General features: G+C 41.3%; 1 protein-coding gene across 1 annotated transcript in view; it reads left to right on the top strand.

The window, feature by feature from the left end:
* uvrag (UV radiation resistance associated gene) overlaps nucleotides 1-23,858 on the top strand; it is a 115,972-nt gene that overhangs the window by 80,271 nt on the left and 11,843 nt on the right. Inside the window, exon 14 of the mRNA XM_015039206.1 lies at nucleotides 21,224-21,315. Coding sequence (XP_014894692.1) covers nucleotides 21,224-21,315 — 92 coding nt within the window. The remainder of the gene's footprint in view (nucleotides 1-21,223; nucleotides 21,316-23,858) is intronic.

Raw genomic sequence — 23,858 nt, forward strand, 5'->3', positions numbered from 1 at the left:
AACGCCGAGGCGTCGCTCTTTGATGAGGAGCTCTCCTCCGGTCGACCGCGTGCGCCGTGTTTGTGCCGTCTCGTTTTTGCCTCCGTCGCTCAGATCCCCTCTAAATGCGAGCAGAAACCGGATCCCCCCGGGACGTTTCTCAGCAACGACGCACATTAGACAGAAATATTTCGGATTTCATTTGGAAGGGTTGTCTCTTTGTCCAGTCGAGGCCTGCGGTTTGTGACTCACTCGCTGGTGCGCTCCACAAAGAAACCTTCTCGGCGAAAGAAGAGAGGAGAAACAGACGGGCAAATCTCCACTGTTCCCCTCGAACAGAACTCTCACTCTTCTGTTTACTTACCCCCTGCGCAAACCTCGTCTCGACAAACAGACCCGTCAGGATTTAGAAATTATGATGCAGCCCACTGTGAGGTGTTTGTTTACTTGAACTCCGCTTCCCCCAGGGCTCTGCCACCATCTCTACCCAAAGACAGACGAGACCTGGAAGCAATCAGGCCATTTCAACGGCCCGCTGCCACTTTGTGTCTTCATCTCTCTGCGATGGCCGCATCCGTTTTTCATTTTTGAGGGATTGATATGAAAAAGAAAAAAATGCATACTAGAGAGGGCAGGCACCAGCAAATGCAAAACTTACCTCATCGTAGTGTGCCTCGTATTCAGCCCTGAGGAAGGAGGGAAAGTAAGACGTGAGGCACCAGGTGAGATTCTTTGTAATCTAAGCCGCTGAGGTGTCTGTTTTTGTTTTAGTTTGGTGAAATATAGTTGGAATAACCGTCACTTCCCGCACGGCCACATGTCGTACAAATGTTGAACAGTGAGAAGTTTGAAGTTTCAACGCCATCGTTTTGGCGCTCCTACCAACCCTTCTGATCTCTTTTACTCCCTGACAGTGAGAAGCATTTCATTATCTGTCACATTTCAGGGTAGTAGCCACCCCTGGCAGGTAGAAAGTGGTAAAACCGAGAGCAGTTTCGGTCTGACGCCGTCGGCCCTCCCATCGTTAAGTCATAGAGAGAAGACGGGAGGAAAAATTTGTTTCACGTTTAGGTTTAGATTTGTGATGCTCGTCTCTTACATTGCCGGTTTATTTCATTAACTCATTTATGCTTCTTCAAAAGTAGCAATAATTGTTGCGTTGATACTGTGCCCAACTCAAATGTTCCTTTACACCACAAGCAGTTACTTGGCTGTCCTGGTAAAGATTTATTAAAACGCCTTAAAATAAACTGATCTTTAACTACAATACAACGGGTCGCAGGGTTTAGGGACCACAACCGGTCACTAATGGCTAAAATACCGGCAATACTTACGCCACTCTGTAAAGATGCTTATGCCTACCTTTGCAATCATTCAAACACCAAATATACCGTAATGTCTGGTTCACACCTGATGATTGGTCCTACAGTGTGTGGATTAAAGGATTTCTTAAACATGCCTGAAAAAACCCAAAGCAACACTTCAGGTATACTGTATGTTTGATGAGGGAATATCTCTGTAACATGATGTAAATCTAAATAAAAAAAAAGTCAGTTTTACGTGTTACTGCCCCTTTAAGTAAATCCAGGCTTTTCTTTTTTTTTTTTAAGCACACCTCTCTCTTCCGGTGGGTTTTCAAATCCCGACTGTGTGGTCCCGGTTTTCCATCACAAACATTTGTTGTTAGCTACAGCTTGAATCCAGTGCAACATTTTGCTCAGACTTTGTTACTGGTGGAACCCTCTTTTTATATTTTACTACAGGAAGTGGAAAGCTCTTTCTTTTTTCTTCTTCTTCTTCCATAAAGTAGTGTCACCAAAAGTAGGAGACTGGCCGCGTTGTTTTGTCTGTCGTCTTCTCGCTCGTTCTCAAGTTCAGCCGCATCCGAAGGCGAGAAAGACGAGTTGAATTACTGGACGCTCCCATGCTGACCAGCTCCTACCTTCTGTCAGCCAGAACATTTGATTTACAAGCAGGCCTCAGACTCCACTTCTAAGTGTGTGTCACTGTTCTGCGGTTTCCACTTCTGGGTGTGTGTACATAGTGAAGGCTGCTGGTGTGCTGCGATTATGCTTCAGCTCCTGGCTTTATGGGAATTCCTCTGGATAACCACCTATGACTTTATGAAACACTTAAGTTGGTTTAATTGATTTTCCACATTTTGTGGTCACTTGTTCCAGGTTTGTCCGTCACCACAAAGGGAATCCAGGGTAGCTCCTTACACTATATATAAGGCTAATCGTTAAGTTAATGTTGATAGGGAATAATCCTACGACTGTGTGAAGCTGGGAGAAAGCAGGGGAAAATTAAGTTGGTTAAAAAGTTTTTTTTTATTATCACGTTTAGGCTCATTTGGCCAAATTAGCCCTTGGGTTAGCAGCAGAGTGAAAGGTTGTGCAAAATTAGTTATGCTGAAACATTAGAAACAAGCAAAAAGCTGAGAAAAACTGAAATAAAACAAAGAAGGTGAATTCATCTGAACTGTTTTTAAAAGTAAATCCAAGATGAGTTGTTTCTCATCATGTTTATTTATTTTCATTCATTCAACATTTTTTTGTATATTGCATCTGGACTTGAGTTTTTTTTTTTTCTTTTTGGAACCAATGAGAAAAACTGATTTATTTTGAGCCCTGTGTTGTTTTTGATTATTTTACAAAAGGAGAGAAGGATAACCTTTGAAGATGGCTAGAAAAGAGAATATCTTTTTTTTTTGTTTGTTTGTGAAGGATAAATCTGTGGCCAGCTGCTGAGCAGGACGCCAGCTGACCATGTATAACTGCACACGTTGCGTCGCACTTGGAGAGTCAGTCCTCCCAATAGTAACACGTCTGAGTCCACTGTGGCGTGCCAGTGACGCTGGCAGCAAACGTCTTTCCATCCAAATAACAAAGTAGTTGGGTGTGTTGCAAACCCCAAATCCTCATGCTTTGTTGCAAACATATAATGACAACAAAGCAGCAGTAAAAGTTGTGGGTATTGCCAGTGGAAATGTCGGTTACCATGGAGACTGACTGAACGGTGCCTCCTGACTTTGCCCTAATTTGTTTTTGGCGCGTTTGTCAAATTACTTGTTGCATTTCAATAATTAAAACTATATTTTCTATTTATCTCATTTGAGCTGAAACACAAATCCAAACTTATGTTTCTGTTGCTCCTTTTTTTTTACTCAAAATTCCTCCCTGCATTCAGACAGTCATAGTTTCTTTATATATATATATATATATATATATATATATATATATATATATATATATATAAACCAGCATGTAAAAATAAACATTTGATAAAAAATTATGATTAGATCCAAATAATCCTCACAACAAAGTTAGTTTGATCACCTCACTTTGTGGCCCAAGATCTGTTTTGGAAATAAAAGTGATTTCTTTAAGGTAATTTTTCAATTAGTTTATAGGGATGTAAAAAAACGTATTAATCTAATAACAGATTTCTGTGATTCATTATTTTAATAGCCTGTCCTGCGCAAGCATGTGGAGCTGGTGGAGAGGAAGAACTCCCCTGTAACGACGAGAAACCTCCAGCAGATCCAGGCGAAGAGAGCGTGTGAAAAATCCTCTGGGTGCTTTGCTCTATTTATTCTGAGAACAAATGGCAGCATTACAAAGTATTACGTTTTACCTTCTGGAATATGTTGCAAGCCTTAACTGCAGGGTCGGATGTAAATCACCGCATTAAATGAAGCTGACAAGATAAACGCTAAAATATCTCGTGGTCATACTGTCAACAATGGGGGGGAAAAAGAAGTCAGAGTAAGTGCAGGAATCACTGCAATTCAATATATTTGCGTTCACCGTAATGTCCCAATGTTTTCAAGTTTTGCGTTGCACGTTTAACGACTCAAAGAGTCGGAACAAATAAACCGAGACCCAAAAATCACAAAAGGGATTCGCCTGCGTGCCTCATCTTTCCCCATCAATCAGAGCAGCGATGTTGTGATTATTTCTGAATGTAGTTTTTCCCACAGGTCAAGCTGTGGATTTTTATGTCCCGGCGTTCCAGAAACTGTACGTTTGCTGTGATTCAGGGTGTTTAGAGAGTGTTGGCTGCTCTCCTCAGTCATTTACTTAATAGTGCGTCTGCAGTTTCCAGCTGTTTAGAATTTGTAGTTGAAGTATGTTTTCCTTTCTTTTTTTTAATTTAATTTTTTTTTCTTTTGTTTCCCCATATCTCACTTATGTGCTCGAACCACTAAGATTTAGCAACGCGAACGTACTTAATTCTCTTGTTTCGTTTTTCTTTGTCATATGATCATATCTGAAGCACTGGCTTTCAGAAAACGAAACCTCTCTCCGTGAAACAAAAAAAAAAAAAAATCCTATGAGACTGCTCACTGTACAATCTGCTTCCTCCACTGGGAGTTTTATCAGCGGCTTTGATCAGACTTAGGTCATACTGTGTTACAATATCTGTAGTTTTTGGATCCATCGTGCTTTTCTCTCGGTTAAGTAGGGGATAGAAACCGGACCAAGGCACACAAACAGAAGAATTTTCTTTTGCTGGTGGACCCTCTATCCCCCCCGACTCCCTCCTGCCTGTCATGAGTATGTGGAGGGAAGAAACCGAGTATATTTCATGTCACAGAGTTTAGAAAAACTTGTTTGTTTTGTTAATTCATCAAACCCCGCGTGCTGCCATTTGGGTGTTTGTGAGGTACTGCAGTCATTATTGTGGCTGAATTAAATTAAACAGCTCTGAGAATAAAACAATGCTGGCCCCGTCTGGTCAGTGTTTGAACAAATACAAATCTGGTTCTGCTGAAATCCTGCAAAACCAGCTTTTTTTTTTTTTTCTATGTGTGTGGGTTCTGTTAAAGCCGTTCGACTCGGATTTTATTCTACACAACTAAAAAGACTGGATAGCACAGTATGGTGGACACTCGATAGACTTAGTCTCTTTTCTTCTTCTTTGAATAATCTCCTAGTTGTTCGGTTTTTCTGAATGAACACCTTTCTCTGGGATCTAAAAGTTTCTCAATCGGCTCAAACTCCCAGCTTCCTCTGCTGCGCCAGGAGGAGCGTACAAGGATGCTATCATATTTTAATTTCTGTCCTCTGGTCACGGCTTTCTCTTTATTAATGAAGCGTCTACGATGGGCTCAGGCCTGTCGTCCCCGAGGTCGTATTACAGTTTTACGGTTATTGGGAGGGAAAAGAGGCTATAAGTGTCTCATGAAAGCAGCTCTAAAGCAAACACCTGCTCAGGTTTGAAAAAAATCATAATAATAAAAAGAAAGGCCCTGAATCGACATCGTTTTCCTTTTCATGTGGAAATAATTGATGTACGCTGCATCTTCTAAAGCTACACAGATTACTTTCTTATTGTGCTTTTGAGGAGTGGGCTCAGGATATTGAGACAAGTAAGATAAATAATTGCTTTTATTTTCATCTGATTAAATGTGCAATTTCTGAGAAGTTCAAAGTAACCCTAAACTGATTCATTCATTTCAATTCAAACTTGATTTTAAAATACTTTTATGAAGAAGGCTCTGACTAAAGAACCAATGCTTCATTGTAACATGATCTGAATGACACAATCAGTTGTTCTCAAGAACTGCTCATCCACCACATTTGCTTTTGCCGCTCCTCTTTAATGGTTAGAAAGCCGGGCAGAGACTTTTGAGTCGAGGATATGATCCTTGCATTTTATGATCGGTGGAAGAGATAGTTTGAACTTCATGAGGTCATAGCATAATTCTGGACATTTTACTGCTGTTTTTTTTGGGGGGGAGGGGGGTTGAAAGAATTAATTTCAATTGTTGGGTTTCCAGGCACAGACCTATCCTTTTAAGAGTTCTCCATAACTGTGGAATCTGGTTGAAGTCATGTCTTCAGTTTGGTGTGGTTTAACCATGTGTGTTTGGGATCTGTGTTCTGTTGGAACAACCAGTTGACCCAAACCTTAGTCCTTTGGGGGGGAAAAATAAGTTGGTTAGAATTCAGAACCAATCCAGGAGCCACAAAGGCTCAAAATGGACCGTGAGGCTGTGGACCAAGAACCGCTTCTCCATAACTAATGCATTCGAACTGGACTGAAATTTGCAGCTTTGATCAGAACCTAGTTTTGGAGGGTTTCCATTAAGTACCCGGACCGACTTCACCAAAGTCCTCAACCCTGCTGAGAATTTGTGGACTTGTGCTTAGAGGTTGGTTAATGGCAGGAAAACAACCAATTTAAAAGCACTTTACTAATTCTGCCAAGGAAAGTGGTCAAATATTTAGGCAGAAATAAACCAAAAACTTGTTCACAAACACAGAGAGCGTGTGGTTGCAGTGCCTCTTGCTGAAGGACGTTTTACCGAATGTAATTCTAATACTTCCAAATGTCATTTTGCAAATATTTAAGCTGCACATGGCTTTGCACACGCTGTTTTTTCGGTCCAAAGGAGAGAAAAGAACAACTCGAATAAATCACAAGAACTGAAGTGAATTCAAAATGTGAAACGGATAAATGAAGATCCCCATTTTTGGTGTTTTAAAGACTTTTGACGTACACGGTGCAAGCACTCTGATGCTAGAGACGAACCGAAAGGGAATCAGGAACTTTACCAAAACGATAGATGTTCAAGAAAAAGTTTGTCCCACTGCAGGTCCAAATGAAAGCCTGCAAGATTCAAACGATCTCCTGCTAATGCCAAGTTCACACAGCAAGATTTTCACTCTGACTCATGTCCTGATTTGTCCTCCATGAGGACAAACATGAACTAGAAAGTCTGGTGGATCTTATAGATGGGTTGTTTTTTCCCTGCTCATCACAGTCCACTAACTAACACCATTTCTTCCTCCCGGTCAGCCGTGTTTGTTTATTCTGAACTCACGAGATTTCCCGTCTGACTTCTTAATGTCGGTCAGTCAAATCTGTCTGAAATGAAATGGCTCCACGCCGCACTCTGTCTGACTACACCTAAGATTTTTTTTTTTTTTTATTGTCGTAAGTGTGCTCTTTGAGGTTTTCTAATTTTAAAATCTTTCAGTGTGATCCAGGCATGACTTCTGGCGACCAGAACCGCTGGGAAAATGGACCTTCATTCCTCCAAGTTGGGGCTATATTTGGCACAGCCGCTCTGAAATATTAGGACAATCAATTTAAAATTAATCATTTTCAAACATAAATCCAGCAAATAGGACAGTTAGTGTATTAAAAATGATTATTTGTCCCATTTACATCTGACACGCTTATGTCATTTGTCCAGATTCGGGCCTAATTACAGACAACGGCTTTGTTTGTTGGTGTCGACCACGTTGCTACCCGTACATTATGATGGAAAGCAGACGCATATCTGGTGTCGGTGGACAAATTATTGCCTTGCGCGGCTGTTGTCCCCATGGAAACGGGCCCTTTTTTTAAAATTAAAAACACGCCTCACCCAGGTTGCTGGCTCCTTCTTTTAAGAGCAATTAGGACAGTGCCCACAGCAGGGACACCCACCTCTGACTAAACTTGCACCCAAACAGAGATACACATACTGTAATTATTGTCAGTCTACATGTTCAGCTTTGTTGTGTTTGGCGCCTTCGCCTTGTGACCGCCTCGGCTGTCAGACGTTTGAGCGTAAAGAGTTGGAGTTTATCTCTCATTTCCATGACTGTGAAGCCGCTGCAGGACTCAGACATTAAGCAGGAATGCCATAACTTCAGTCCTACGTGAAATAGTGCTTAGTTTTCTGTATTTAAACGCCTCCGTTTATCCCAGGAGTCTGGATTGCTGAGATGTCTTGGATGTCTCTCTTTAGTTTAAGCTTTTTTTTTTTTTTACTATTCCATAATTTAAAAAACGGCCTTACTTCCGTATCCAATTCACCCAACGCTCATTTCAGTCGAGCGGTGGCCTCCGTCCAGCTCATTAAAGAGTTAGAAACCGCACGTTCAACCTCACACTCTTGTCTTGTTGCTGAATTGATGGAAAACCTTACGTACTAGTTGGCCCCGAATCGTAACGGGGGGAGGTCGACGGGGAAGTAGAACCACACAATGACGATTTGTTCCTCATTCTCTGCCTGTCTTTTTACATCCTAATCAGATTTGGTTAATCAGGAATTAGGTGGCATTTAACCGAATTCCATTTGCCGCTTTTATGTACGTCTCTTTTCTTTTTATCTTTTTTCTTTTTTTTTGTTTTCCGCGGCTGTTTTTGTGAAGCAATACACGACGCGTCCGTTGCAGAGGAAAACGTATACGGCGTGGGCTCTGCAAACCGTGCAGATTTGAAAAGGAAGGGACTTTTACTGATTATGTATATTTTTGTCTGGCAGCAGCTGCAGAGGAAGTGCAGCAAATTAATCTAATCGTCGTTCAGGCCAACCGGTCAGGGGCTGTTGTTATTAAGTAAGGCTCAACTGTGGGTGGGTGAAAGAGAAGAGGCTTGAAAGTAACATTGAATTTTTACACATTGTTTTGTCGTAAGGTTTTGGTTTGGATTTAATTCTTTCTTTCTTCTTATTTTTTATTTTTTTTATTGTTTCATCGTTAAAATTACACGTTGTGCACAGTAGTATCCCTAATCACTCATTCATCCTAACAAATCTTTTTCCTATTGGGCTGTGACTGCTTCGGTTCCAAACACTGAAACTTTTTGGCAGCGCAAAAAATGTTTTAACATCCTTAACACTATGCAGGGTCACAGTTGAACAAACCCAGATGACCAGAGAATGCTCGGGGCGCTCCAAAGTAAACCGGACGCAGCCCGGGCTCTCCCAGTGCCGTGGCAGGTTTTAATTTGATCCGCACAGCCAATGAAACGGAGAGCCAGGGCTCTCTTTGCTGCTGTTTATTGTTCTGTTATGCCGCTTAAAAAATTTCTCCGCTCGTCTCCAACATTTATTTTCAAGTTCAGCTGTTTTGGGTGGGGGGGGTTTGCCGAGGGTGGAATTTTACGGCATTATTGCTGCTTACAGGCAAATTTGTCACTTAGTTTCGGAACGTCGAGGTTAGATTTAATCCGACCTTCTCCTCAGACGGGCTCATTGCTTTCTTGGTCGTGCAGAGATCGATTTGGAAAACTACCAACTACCTTTAAAAGCTTTTAAAAAAAGCTAAGTGGTGGATATTTTAAGAAAACATATTTTGTGTTCGTGTTCTACTTTTCCCTGAGGCCTAACATCCTCGGCCGTTTCTCTTGGAGAGCGACCGCGATCTCCGATCCTTTCTGTGGGAATCTAAACAAAGTTGATCTTAGTGCCCATAACCTTGATGTCTGCTAATTCCTATTGTGAATAATCAGTATTCATGGAGCTTCATTTGTATACATAAACACACTTTTGCTGATGCTGAACAGTAGGCAGTTTCCACAAAAGTAGAGTATTTTCGGTTTATATTGAACTGCACTGATTGCATTTTCTAGCAGATCACAAGCGTAAAGCCACACTTGTTAATTTTGGCCAATCCAGATTTTTTTCTTTTTCCTTGACTTGACTTTATTGCTAAATGTAGCAATAAAGTGGGTAAGTTGGCAACAGTTGTTAACCTCGCACATGCAGATATGGCTTGGTGGGCGGGTCTGTCAGTCTTTACCGTCCACTGACACTGAAAATATTTCATTTTTAGTTTATTTAGAAGAGTAACGACATTTACCCTGAGGTAAAGTGTTGTCAGAGCACAGGATGTGTTCAGTGATTAGAGAAATATAGTTTCTTTGAGTTTCCTATCGGGGTCGGTTAAGCTTGAAATTGTCCAGTTCTGCTAAAGGTCTGAAATATGTCTGTCCTGGCAGTTTTTGCGATGGTGGAAATTTATGCAAAATCAACAGATCCCTGCATGTTTTTTTTTCTTTTTGTTTTTTTTCATGGTGACAGATAATTGTGAGTTTGTTGCAAATTTTCAGCAGAAATGGTGAAACACTTTGCCGACTCCAACCTGCAGGTAGTTTATGCCAATCACATCAAGCAGCTTTGCAGGATGATGAATTGTCCCTGCAGCTTCTGCCACAAATGATGATATTGTTGTTTTGTGACCATTTTCAAGTAATTTAGTGATAATGGTAAAATAATGCAAGGACACGTTCTCAAAGAATAATAAACTTTAGATTCTAGTGAACATTTAATACCAGGACATTTTACATATCCAAAATGAACAAAACAGAAACGACAACATTAATTTTTCTCTGTAAACAAACTTGTCCTTCAGAAAAAAACAAGTAGTTGAGACCAATTTACCAGACTGAAGACTTTTCTCATCCAGTTTTTTGGTAGAAAGAGAGAGAAAATACCAACATGATAAATCATACAAATAGAAATTATTGAACTCGTTTCCTTTTTTTGTCTGATTAATTGATTTATTGCTTATTACAATAGAGGTTTTTGTTTTTTTTTACTTGCACATTGCTGCCTCAACTTTGTTAATCTATAGTCTGTGATTGATACGGCAAGTAACAAATCACTCTCATCCTCGTACAGAAGCGCAAAGTACCAATCATGGTTATGGGTTGTGTCGCTGTCTGCTGACATCGAGTTGTTTATAATCTTTTAAGAATATAAATGTTTGTGTTTTCCGTCTGCCGGCTTGTTTTGTTTTTCTCATCTTTATTTCTTCCATATGTACATTTTGGAAGGAGTTTGTTTTGGAAAGAATAAAGCGAAATTCATTGCAAATATTTCAAAAGCGCTGTTGGTCCACAAAATCTGTGACTTTGGTTGCAAAAAACTCACAGAAACAATGGCGAAATTCCTGGAGGAACTGATACGGGTACTCTGTCTTGAGAATTTCATTCATACCTGAAAATCCTTTTTTTTTTCTTTTTCATTTTTTTTGATGGATTGAAAACGAAGTCAAGAGACTTTTCAGCTCTGACCAGCTGATCTACTGCTATCACTCTGAAATAACTTTTCTTAAATGAGCCTGCCAGTCTCCTCTGCTGCAGTAATAATAATAATATAAAATGTCACTCAGGTCCAACAAATTAAAACGGAGGGAAAAGAAAATAAGATGGCCTTTCACAACCAGCAGAGAACATGTGGGCTGCAGAAAGCCAGAATAGGCACCTGCCCACAAACCTTACATTCATCCTCGACTGGACCCTGCTATTTTCCAAAGGGGCCTTGTGGAAACACAACTTGTATAAAAACAATTTCCCTCCTTGTAAAGTACCACATATAATTTTAATTCCAAATAATAAAAAAGAGTCTGATCAGGCTCTGGCTACTATAAAAGAAACTTTTTATTGCTGCATTTGTCTGCTTTATTTATGCGGTGTACCGTTACTGGGCAGGAGCTCGTGTTGTTTGTGGAGAGAAGCTTTCTTCCTCCTGTTGCTGCGTCTCTTCTTGCCAAGAGAAAAATACTTATGTTCTGCGCTGATCTCGAGCTGCCCTCCGTCTCTCCTTAATACCCCGTCACACCACTTTGAACCCCGCTGTTTGGCACCATTCGCCGGTCCTGCCTCGGAAATTTATGGTTCCCAGAAGAACAAATTTTGTATATTTTGCTACAAAACTGTAAATCAGAGAATCAGCTGGCTGGCCTAGGTGTGATTTCCTGTGAGAGGTGGCTGGAGCGATTGATGACATTCCAACATGCTAATGCTGCTAACATGAAGTTGACCTCACAGACAAGGTTAGCTTGTTAGCTTGTGAGGCTATCGGGTTACTTTGTTTGACTCTCGCGTTGCAGTCTCAAGACTGATTGGCCTTGAGGGCCTCATAAGGGGAGATGGCCCTTCCAATAGGTGTCACTGTAGCCCAGCAGACTCTGACCTCCTCTGCTGACCAGCACACACACACACACACACACACACACACACACACACACACTACTGCGTGTTGTAGTCACAGCTGGCATAGCTGTGTTCACCTCAGACCTTCCCCACGGTGATTGGGGTCACAGGAGACTTCCACTGATCTCTTGTGACCGGTGGTCTCTCCCTAAGTGAATTTCCTATTCATCTCACACAGCCTTTCCCGTAATTATGTAAATCTGTTGACTGCATTTGGCAGCAATATGATACTCAGCAACGTCTAACAACAAGCAATGCGACAGAAGAGTCTGGTTTTAGTTAGGGCCGCATTTGAACTGGACTCGCGCTCCGAGAACGCTCGCCACACCTGTGTTGCATTACTGCTGTTCAGAGGAGAGTGGAAGAGGTGGAGGAGCTTTCAGTGCGTAATGCTACTCCTGCTCCGCTTTTGGCCCAGGTAAAGAGTAAGGCAGCGTTTCATTTGAGCTGTTCTGAATGGACATAAGTGACTACAGTGATGGTTACAAACACACTAATGGAATCTGACTCCATCACAGCTTTAATATAAGTAGCCCGATCTTAGATTTAAGTACATTCTCTCTCTCTTTCTCTTTCTCTCCGTTTATTTCCTGCGGAAGTTAAACAGTGATGACGGTCCCTCCTCCAGCCAAGCCAAATTCGGACATGTGCAATTTCAAGCTTGTACGCGTAGATGCTCAACTTTTATCTGTGTCCTGTGTTGATTTCACTGCATGTGGTGGAAAATTTCGCCTTTCTGTATTGTTAGTCACTTCCCGTGTGTCAAGCCTATAAATATCACCTGCTCTTTCAAAAACTCCAGGGTAATGTTTCAGAAATAATGGGTTGAAAAGAATGGGACTTAACCTGAAGTAATATTTCTGGTTAACTTCATGCTTTTAATCATTATTTACTTTAAATGTTTAATTTTAATAGAGGGATTTATGGCTTCTGCACAGATCAACAGGCGTTCAACACCAACAATCGCGCGTTGCACACTTTTACCTGAAGTCGTTTTAGAGTGAGCAGTTATCCTGACATTCATGTTTTTGGATGGTAGGAGAACGTTTGGGGTTCCTGTGAAGAACCTGCTGTATATTCAGGAAGAACATGCAGCAGTGCTCAGAGAGAAGAGTGATCAGAGCAGACCTGCTCTGACTGAACATGGAACGTTGTCGCCTGTACGAGCTGCGTTTTAGTTTGTGCTCCTGATTGTTTGAGTGTGAAGTTTGAAGGAGCTGTCAAAAGGACTGTAGCTGCTACTAAAGGATCAAACCCGGTCCGACAGCAGACCGCAGGACCTAACGGCCCAGAAAACTAAAATACGTTGCAATGTTTTGCTGTGTCCTTCTGACATATTACTTACTCAATAATTGTTAGACACTTTGCCGAACGCCGTTAAGATTGTAAACATCTTTCAACAAATTCCTAAGTAAATAAATTTAGAGTCAACATTACATAACAGGTTGTTCACATCAACCCAATCATCGACCCTGATCATGAGCTGCTAAGCTCCGTTTTTCATTTTTTACGTCTCATCTTTTCAGCATACATACAGAGTGAATTCAAATGCAAACCTCCAATTTATCTGGTTATAAAATCTTTCTTTTACGGCGGTCGTCTGGTGAATGGATCCTGATATTTGAAGGAAACGTTCCATACAGTCTCCATCAAGCTGCAGAGTTTCAGATGGAAGAGGTGGATAAAAGTCAGAACTTTAAAAACGTATTTGCCGTTTATTTGTCTCCAGACACTAAGCTAAACTTCAGCCACTCTGATTTTACTTCACTCTGGTCTCTCTCATGTTCAGCAGGATCATTAGCTCTGATCGCCAATGTTGGAAAATGTTCGTTTGTGTTTCATCAACCAGTAAAGGAGCAAAAGTAAAACTTCATGTGTTTTGTTTTATGATACCAGTGATTGATTTAATTACTTGTAGTACAACTGCATTAAATCATGTGATCTTTTGATTTTGAGCTTTTCCATATTTACTGCAGATGTTAAAGGTTTTTGTCAGCAAGAGCAGTTTTTCAACTGGTCAACTCTAAACATGAACTTTCAATAATTAATTACTGGATATATAAAGCATTAAGCTAACATCGGTTCATATTTAGCTTTATGTGGGTGTGTTTCACATCTTTGAAGGATTTGTTTTTGTTTGTTTTTTTAAATCCATAGGATAAAATAACATTGTTCCGATTCAACCGATAGGTCTCCCTTCCCACCTCTTACGCCGACTGATGTTGTGACGAGAATAGAACGGCACACACCGTCTAATGTTGCTACTTCAAGATGTGAAATGCAACAAATCTTCTAATCTCGGCTCCCATTTATCAGGGGGAAAAGAAATATCCTTTGTAAGTCGTGTTTAGGTCAGGAGCGATTCTTCACAGTCCAAATTTGTGGGAAGAAATTTTCAGCAGTAAGCAAACGCCTGTGGTGTTTATGAGTTCTGATTCTTAGTTTGACTTCGAGAGTGGATGATGATGAGCGTGGCACGCATTCAAGGCCAGAACGCTGCTTCCAGTTGAAGGGAAGCGAGTTTCTGTTGTGAATGAATTATATGACCTTAGCCAGACTCAAACAACTTTTCAGCCCTGTTCTGTATATTTATGGAGACACATGAAAGGCTGCAGTGATTAATCATATTGGATTTCATATTCCATGCTGCACCACACGATTGTTGAGGTTTTGAACCTCTGTTGCACCATGTGAGGTTCCACCATCAACTGTAGCAAAAGCTGTAAATGCAAAAAGTCTTTAAACATCTGGACAGTAAATAACAATGAGGCACCGCTATAAATGTATGTCAAATGAAGAGTTTCGCATGTTTTTTTTGTTATACCATTTAGCTCTGATCTGCAGCTATTTTAGGTCAGCCATTTTGTTTTGTGCATTAGTGGTTGAGTGATGGATGCATAGGCTAAGTTGGGCAGAACCATTACAGTGAAACTTTCTGCCCTACTTATTGAAGTTGTTGCATTGAAAGAAAAAGCTCGACGAAAACAGGAAGTGCTGTCGTAGGCTAACTTCCTGTAGATCCCCCCCCCTCCCCCCGTTGTATACAGCAATTATGTTCAGCAGACCAGTTTTCCTGGATGTTTGTCAGTTTTCCACCTTTATGTGACATGCGCTGTATTTGCTGTTCCTTGTAATGTTTTATTTTATTGGGTCTTAGCTGCTGGAGTAAAATAAACATGCTCTATAGGGAAAACTCGTTGCTAGAAAAGGCGTGTTCTGTAATTCTGCTGGACAACTTCAGCCAAATTAAAACATCAAAACAAAAGATTGGATGGAGGTCCTCCAGAATGTAAATACTACGTTCTAATGTTTGCGCCACAGAGGTGAAAGGACTGTTTATTGGATCAAAGCTACATGTAGCGCTCAGACTGCTGGCAACCATCATCCTCTTGGCAAGTGGGAGAAACGGAAATCCAAGGATGCGGAGCGGCGTATGTGGCTCTCGGAGCTGTAAACAAAAACTTACAATAATTGGAGCAACGCGCCACTGTGCGGGCCTGTTGGACGAGTTAAAGCATATTGACAAGAGCCAAACAAGCTCAGGCGTATAAATATACTGTAGTTGACGGCTATAATGAGAAGGATAAAGCTTCAGAGCTTCACCTGCTGCCTTGGTGAAAGTTGGTGTTTTATGCAGCAGCCAAGCAGCGCCAGAGGGACTCTCGATGGCCCAGACTGGTTCTAATGAGGCAAGAAACGGGTACCATTTTATTGCATGTATCACTGCGTGCCAGGTATTTTATATACTGAAATCTTTGTAAGTTGGAATCTATTTAATTTCAACCGTATTGGACTGAAACTTATTAACCCAGCTGGGGTTCCTACGCAGCCTGGAAAATTCTGGATTTTAGTTTGTTTCCCATGTTTGCATTAGTATAACCTGGTCATTACACAATTCTGCTTGACTCTCATTTCCCTCCAGTTCTCTGTTGGGTATTTCTCCCATTGAGCTGGATTTCTGCAGCAGAATTTCAACTGGGCCAAACAGGAGAAGTTGTGAACAATGACATGGATTTTCTGAGCCAATCCAGTCAGTCAGAAGAACTAAAAAAAAAGTTAATTTGAAACGCTTTCACTTGTCAAATATTTATCATAAAAAATCTTTGCCATATCCTTTTCTATCTTCTATTTTTATTGCCATGAATGGTAGTCGTTTATGTCATTAGAAGCAGAAGAGAGAGATGTTAAAAATAAGCTTCTCTGCATGAGTCTTGTATCCGAGAACTGATATGTGTCACCCTTCAAATCTAATCAAATCAAATTTAGTTGCATAGCACATTTCATAACAACTGCTGTTAGCCAAAATGCTGCACACTAGAACATCAATATTTCAAACATAAATGAAAATGCAAACAGTGGAAGAAAGAAATGGAAACAAATGAATCTTTTATTGTTTCTGCTGGAAGCATCCGGTCCAAAGGACAGTGGAAGAGGGAACACCTGGTTAGCTCCTCTATAATGAGCTGTCATAAGTACTAATGAGCCCCCTGATTACCTTCCCCAGGGAGCCTGTAAAAGCGGCGCTCTTTCTATTTTTACCAATGGACAAAAGCACGCCGGCTATAAATCACAGGATAATTGTCCGTCCACGCAGGACAGACATGCACAAGATCTTCTGGAGTTTGATTTGAAGACGTTTGACCTGTGGATGCATGGACTGCGTCCCAGACTTCCTCCAGCTCCTGTAACATTACAAGTTCTGAATCCCAACGATGTCTGAGCCGCATTTCCTGGACTGCTACCATAAAAGAGAGAAGTGGGAGGTGGCTTGGTCACCTGCCTCCCCTTGCACCCCTCCTCCTCCCCTCGGCACCTCGTCATCGGTAATCAGCCTCACTGTTCTCTGCTGCCTGCCCACATTAGAGCTCTAATCTGAAGGTGATTAGCCCTGACAAACTCAGGGAAACTGTAATATGCGGTATAAGCGAGACTGTTTGTTTAGCCTCTGAACAGGGCTCAGGGCGAGCAGGAAGGTTTCGCCAAATGATGGATGGCATGCACTGTAAACTGACTGGTTCCCTCAGGATCTCAGTCGGTCTCAGTGTGTTTCTGTGTGGTCATGGCTCCAGCGGATTGGCAGCCTCAACCTGTATACAATCCCCCATTCTTTGCAGAGTGGCTTTGTCTTCGCGAAGAGTCCTGCCCTCCTTAGACGTTGCCCCCCACACACGTCACGCTACACATGCTGCGGTTTTCTCTGAACCTGAAGGTGCAGAGAAAAAGGTGCGAGCAGGAACGCGCAACCCTGCTTGGATTTATTCCACTGTGTCATGTGATAAAACTCTAGTGGGTGTCCCCCCTCACCCCCCACTGCACCTCCCCAGCCCCAGCTGCTTGGTGCTCTCACCTTTCAGCTGTCCTCAATGGGCCCAGGGAATTTCTCACAACGATCTGGTTAGCCCTATCACAAAGAAGCCTGTGGACGGTTTTGAAAACATGCTTACACATACACGCGCGCACACACGTACGCGAGGACTCCGGCTATCATCACGGCGAGTTAGGAAGGAGAAACTGGGAACGACAAGCCGTCTCTCAAGCCGACTGGTCCTGAGTTGCGTACATCGTCTTCTTGCTGACACAGTAACACCGATTGTTTCTTTGTTCTGTCGTGCGCAGAAGAGTCGGACCGCTCTGCTTCTTATTCAGTGTCTGTTACAACACGTTGCGACATCCTCCCAGGGAACGGTTTGGGTTTGCAGACCAGAATCTAAACCTCACCCTCTCTTCTGTTTGTTTCCATCCCGATGTCGAAGCTTTCGAGGCGCTGACAGTTGCAAATGACGCCCAGCTTTTTGCCATTAAGCCGTCTTGCGCTTTCTTCCTCTGCTGCTCCAACGTACTCCGTTCCTCCATGCGACTTAGCCGGGTCACTGGTGTTTTTGTTTGTCTCAGGCGGGCAGAGACGAAGGGGAGGAAAGTTTACGTATTCGACAGCCGGCGCACACTGTGATTGCCTCCATAAGACGAGGGCCTTAAGCAACACACAGACACACAAGCTGGGTTTCCATTACAAATGTCCACAAATCTTTGTCAGTATTCTGCTAATGTTGTAAAAGCACAATTTCGCAATTGTGTTTTTTTCCACAAAATAAAAGTTTTAATTAAAATCAGGTGAATAATTCAGTTTACAGAATAAGCCAGTAGCCCTCCGGCAGGGTTAAAAATCATTAACGGATGTAAACCTTTGCATCCGTCATGGCAGTGACGGATGCAAAGGTTTACATGAGATATATTAATATTTCAGTCATAGCACGAGCGCTCATCATCAATCAGAGGAGAGGTCGGCGTTTTACTCGGGTGTCGGAGCAACAACCCCCTTATTCTTGGGAGTGGATAAGCATGTGACTTTTTGGGGAAATTGCAGTTGCGATTTTACAGAAGAGCTATGGATTCAACATTTTTGAATGACTAACTCAAGTTTTTCTGAACGGTGCAATGCTGTGAGAGCTCTGGTGGAATCAGCTGCACGTTGTCTGGGAAGAAAACGACAAAAAAACAAAAACGAGAGTAAAGCCATCGTCCTTCTGCTGCTTCCTGTTGTCTTTTTCACCAGGAGTAACATCCGGCTGTTGATCATGTGGCTCGTGATGCAAAAAAAAAAATAAAAAATTGTTTTCATTTCATTTGACATGTACACAAAAAAACACCTCATCTTAGTCCAAAAGCTTTCTAGAGGGAAACTTGAGTTTTCTCAAAATTTTCATGCTTCAAAATAAATTTCAATTGATTGGATTAGTACATTGTTGAAATAAACAAAATTTGGTAATTGATTAATTATTAACTGGAGTAAATGGACTCCAAAAAAAGGCAATTTTCTGAAAGAACAACATACTCAGAGCAGTAATTTAAGCCAAAACTGTACAGAATTAAATGCATTTTGCATTCAAGATCAATATGTTGCATCCACAACTCATCAAGTGGCTTTTTAGCTTCACCTGGTTTAAATTCTGTAAAGAAAACCTTATATTAAACATCTTTTGCTATCCATTTTTTAAAACATTTAATCCCCAAAATTATCAATAGATCTGCCCTGCTCTGTGTTGATAAGTAAAGCAGAAACATGTTAGTATTATTTTTTAGCAGCAGATGCTTCCTTTGGTACAAATGATGCTAAGTTTTAGTGATGGTGATTATTTTATTATTTCAAACGGAACCAGAGGATTTGTTTATTTGCATCTTTTAATATATTTTGCAATATAAACAATGGAAAATTTGCAGATTGTCATCTTTTTAAAATCATATTTGTCATAATTATCAATTGCTAAAAACAATAACTAGTTGTTACCCTATATCAGTCCCATCCTCCTCAGACGTACGAACCAGAACGGTGATGTCAGCCTCTTTGCTGCTGCCTTTACTCATAACTATTTTTTGTTTTGGAGTCCGGCCAACATTTTTACACATAAGGAGAGCTATGAGCTAAAAGAGCGAGGCGTGCAGATGCAGAGTCATGAACCGCTGCTGCTCACTCTGAGGCATCCTGGGGTCGATTCTGACATGAGGCTCCTGTTAGACATGCATTGTGGTCATTACACACACACACACTTCAGAGCTGCTGCCACGCAAAGGGATTCAGAGATAAGCGCTTTAATATTGCTCCTGCAGAGAGCAATGCTGTTTGTGGAACAACCGTTTGTACTCGCAGAGAGTGCAGCACTTATTTTGTACTCGTATCTGATGCAGGATTTATAGTTTCTGTGTTCTAGACAAGAACCTTGAGATGTTCGTAAGACTTGGAATTTCCTTTTTTTTTTACATCTAGGAATGGAAAAAGCAATCCCTGTTCCCTCGTGTTGCTATTGGTTTTATTTTTAAACTGGTGGCGGTATTGATCTTGGCTTTCAGTTTCAAACCCAGTTCCGCCCTGAAGTCGACCAGAGTGTGAGGTCTGACTGAATGAATGGATCTCTGTGTTGATGGGCGTTTGGGTTTTGGACCTTCCTGTCACTGACTGGGCTTTGAGGTGACCTTGTCCCACGATCGGAACATGCTTTATTAAAAAAAATAAATCAATTCTCTAATACAATTACAAATTTAGTTTCAAGTATTGATTTTGTAAAGCAAGGGAGATGTATAAAAGCTTTAGCTAGTTTGATGTGTGCAAATTTGAAGTGTGATCTTTCTGGCTAGGATCTTAAACATTTACCTTTTAACCTCTTCCAATGCGTAATACATCCGTCTTTCATTTTTCTAAACCAGTTCAGTTCATGCTGGGTCTGCAGGAGGCTGATGTCTGTCTCCTGCAGTCATAGGGGAAGAGGCGCTCTCGTTATTATCAAAGGTTTTTCTTCAAAACTAGAACCTGTGATGATTTGGCATCATTTTTTTATATATAGTACTAAACATTTGGAAGTTTTGAATTTTCTATTTAACAATAAATGTGTTGGTTCTGTCACTTCTTTACTGTTGTAAAGCTACAAAACGATGTAAAATCAACTTGTGTTGTACCTAATACTTTCCAATTATGAAGAAAAACAAAGATCTCCAACTTCTTTGAGGTTTTGATATATGACATAGTCAAAGAAAAAAAAAATTCACATTATCAATGTGCGTTAGGGGCTGCTGACGTCCTCAGAACCATTTTTCTCCTGATTAAGTGTGAAACAATCCCCTCTTAACAAGGACCGGTGACCCCGGCCGAGCTTCTATTTCCCTTTAATTTCTTATTATTAAGTCAGTCATCCATTATGCTCCCTGTATGACAACGCAGCCCGTTATCCTGACTTATTGGGCTGTGGGAGTCGCGTGCAATTCATCTCGGCACCAGAAGTGTGTGTGTGTGTGTGGGGGGGAGAAAAAGAAAAAGAGAGTGTGGTTGCCGTGGTAGCCAAGCGGAAACAAAACAGATGTCAGATGGGTGCCGAGGCGGCCCGTGTGACGGCGGGGCCTCGGAGATGTACGGTGGACGGCGTCCAGGGATGTAGGCTAAATAAACTCCCTGCGATGATCGCCGGCTGGCATTCCTGTGACATCACTCCTAGATGCATCTGGCGCTTCGAGGTGGCCTCGCTCTCCTCTTTTTTTACTGGATTAGATTCTATCATCATAAAATAAAAGCAGGAGGAACTGTTCAAGGCCAGAATTAGAAAGTGGAGGGGGGAGAGGCTGCTGAACAACCTAATGAGGTCCATAATGTGCTCTTTGCGCCCTTTTCATCCAGATGTTTTATCAGAAGTGTTTTTCTTGCCGCCCCCACCTCATCTCCTGTCTTTCAGCGCACCTTGCTTGTTATCACACATGCCCGCTATCAGCAGAAGGTGCCCATTGTGTGTCCAGATGAGTAATAGCCTGAAAGAGAGAATAGGAACAGGTCATGGTGGAAGAATGTAGACTTCAGACGTTTTCTGTAAGGGATGTTTTGGGTTTTTTTTTCCCCTCTCTCTCTCTCTCTTTCTCTCGCGCTCTTCGCCTAACATGCCAGGCTCGTGCGTGAGAGCGGTGACCGCGTGCTATATGTGTGGCCCTAATGGGTGTAGCGTGTTGCTTTACATTAATGATGATGTTTTGTTCCCTTGTGTTGCAGCTGAGATATCAGCATGGTTTGACCACCCCGGACCTGCAGCAGACGCTTCCCAACCTGAAGAACTTTCTGGAGCACGGCCTGATGGTGCGATGGTAAGGATCCAGTGTTGACCTCGTATTTAGGTTTCTCTTCAGGCAGAGCCTAATCACACATGCATATCACAAATACTTTGTGTGTGTGTGTGTGTCTTTCCCCCCCCACGATTTAAAATAATTTTAAAGATCCCTGTTGAAAACGCCTAAAAGGAGAATATATTATTCAAAGTCCGACCGGCACATGAATACACAACTTAGGATAACACGGCGTTACGCCAATGACAACATACGAAACCGCATGTTTTCAGCCATAAAACCTGTTGCATATAAAAAAAACCGCTCTAAGACCAGTCCAGCTGGCAAAGCATCGCTGAGACACAACAGTCCAAAGAATAAGCGGGTTCTCTTGAGTCCTACTCGTGTGTCAGAGGCCAAGCTTTTTTTTTTTCATTCCTGCAAGGTTTTCCTTAGGCTGTTGGCAATAGTTGTACTTCTTATTAGTCTTCTATATCAGCTGCGTTTCAGTTGCACAATTCGACATTTGAAAATCAATTTGCTTCATGTTAATGAGCCAAATTTGGGGGGAAAAAAACAAAAAAACAAAACTTGTTTTTTGATGAAAGGTTCTGGCACAATTGAGATTGGTTTATTTCGCAAAACTGCAGTGGAAATTTTTTTTTTCACATCGCCCAACTCACATGATCGACAACTGGATGTTGCCACATAAAAGAAGACGAAAACAGGAGATAGGAGGAAAATGATGAAGCATGTTTTTTAATAACTTATTGCATTAAACTTATTCGCGTGTGATTTTAATTGTGTTATTTAATGGCGACACCGCAGTTGCAAAATTGTGTTTTGTTTTTTTTTACATTAACGGAATATCGACAAAGTTTTGCACGCGTTAGTAATGGAAACACAGCTACAAATCTGATCCTTTTCTTTTAGACCTAAAGGACAATAATCTGTTGTTTCAGTTGGAATGTGATTCAAACTTATTGGTAAACAAAAATGTAAAGATATTTTCTAGGCTAACAATATTACATCTCCAAACAGTTGTTTTTACGTCTTCACCAAGTATTATGTCTGAATTAACTTGGTATGTAAACTTCTTCATGCATAATTGGAAGTTTTCTCTGATTCTGTGACTGGAATATCTCTGAAATTCAGTCACCAGTTCATTTTTAAGTTTTCTTCTGTTCGACAATGAATTACTCATGCAGCGTTTCTTCCCAAAGCATGCTAATCTAACTTTTGTTTTCTTAAAACCATCTACTACAGCCATGCAAAAACTGGATACCTATCTGCCTTAATAATATCTTTACTATCCTCCAGTTGCTTAAAAGTGTCAAATAAATTACCTACGTCTTACAAATCATGTCCAGCTTCCTTCAGGCTGCTAAAGTGCAATGTAGTAATTCATTGTCATAATTAATCTCCATGCAGCTAAGATTTATCACATTGTTCTCATGCAAAAAGAAAAGCCAGTACTTCTCTTAGTGCAATATTCCTTCCCTCCACAATTATCGCTGCTCAGATCTCTGTGTGTCGTCTTCTGACCTGCAAGTGACCCCCAGTAAACCCAGGAGTTGGTATGAATCAGACTTCAGCCGCACCGGCCTATAAAAGACAAAGTTGTCTTTGATCCTCCGATCTCCTCCGAGGGTCAGCAAAGGGGAAAATGTGTATTTCACACATTAATTGAATAATCTTTTGTTTTGAAAGAAAAGAAGCCATGAAGAGTCGGAGCTCCCAATTCAGCTCTCCATTACCGCACAGCCCTCCACCCCCCCGGCGTAATGGGAAATGGAAGGGCCCAAAGATACACGAGATGAAAGCATTGCTCCTAAAACCCTTAAGCTGTGCGTGTGTGTGTGTTTGTGTGAGTGTGAGTGGATGGGATATTTTAAAAATGGAGGTTTGTGATGTAACACTTCTTTAGGCTGCTGTAAAACTGTCGCGCCAAACAAACAGCTGACACATTCACAATTAAGCCAAAAATAATCTTGACAAATTAGGATTTAAAGCGATCTTCATTCAACAAAGAATTTTGCGTCCAATAGGAAATGGTGTAGCCATTTATGGTCGAATATACAGCCTGGTACAAACAACCATCCTCCACTGCGCAGAGAAAAGCTCCAAGCTAAGCAAAGCAGCTGTTGATGTTAATCCAATACTTGGACTGAACGAGTTTGTTCACTTCCTCCTCCTCCATTGCTAAAACTAAAACTCTAAAACGGTGCAGAAGATCAATGTCATCGTTCACAACGTCTTCTGTTCGCTGATTGGCCCCGTAGAGATTCTACCGGAGGAATGCAAATCGACGGGAGGAAGCCCAGACGGATCACCAAAGGTTGATGAGAATCGATTGGAGTTGCATAGGAAAGCAATGCCCAAGCTGTCAAATATACAACTAGTGGGTTTTTTTTTAAATAATACCACATAAATGTCGTTTTGGTTTTCTTTTGAACAAAAAATGGCAAGGTAAAATTACAGAAATTAAACCCTGTTGTATATTTCCTTTTTTTTTTTTTTTTTTTTTTTTTTTTTTTTTTTTTTTGGTTTTTTGCTTCAATTTATATATTTGCTCCTTCTCCAGC

Source organism: Poecilia latipinna, unplaced genomic scaffold, assembly GCF_001443285.1.
Source record: "Poecilia latipinna isolate Pla-1442-1.1 unplaced genomic scaffold, P_latipinna-1.0 Scaffold465, whole genome shotgun sequence".
Lineage (NCBI taxonomy): Eukaryota > Metazoa > Chordata > Actinopteri > Cyprinodontiformes > Poeciliidae > Poecilia > Poecilia latipinna.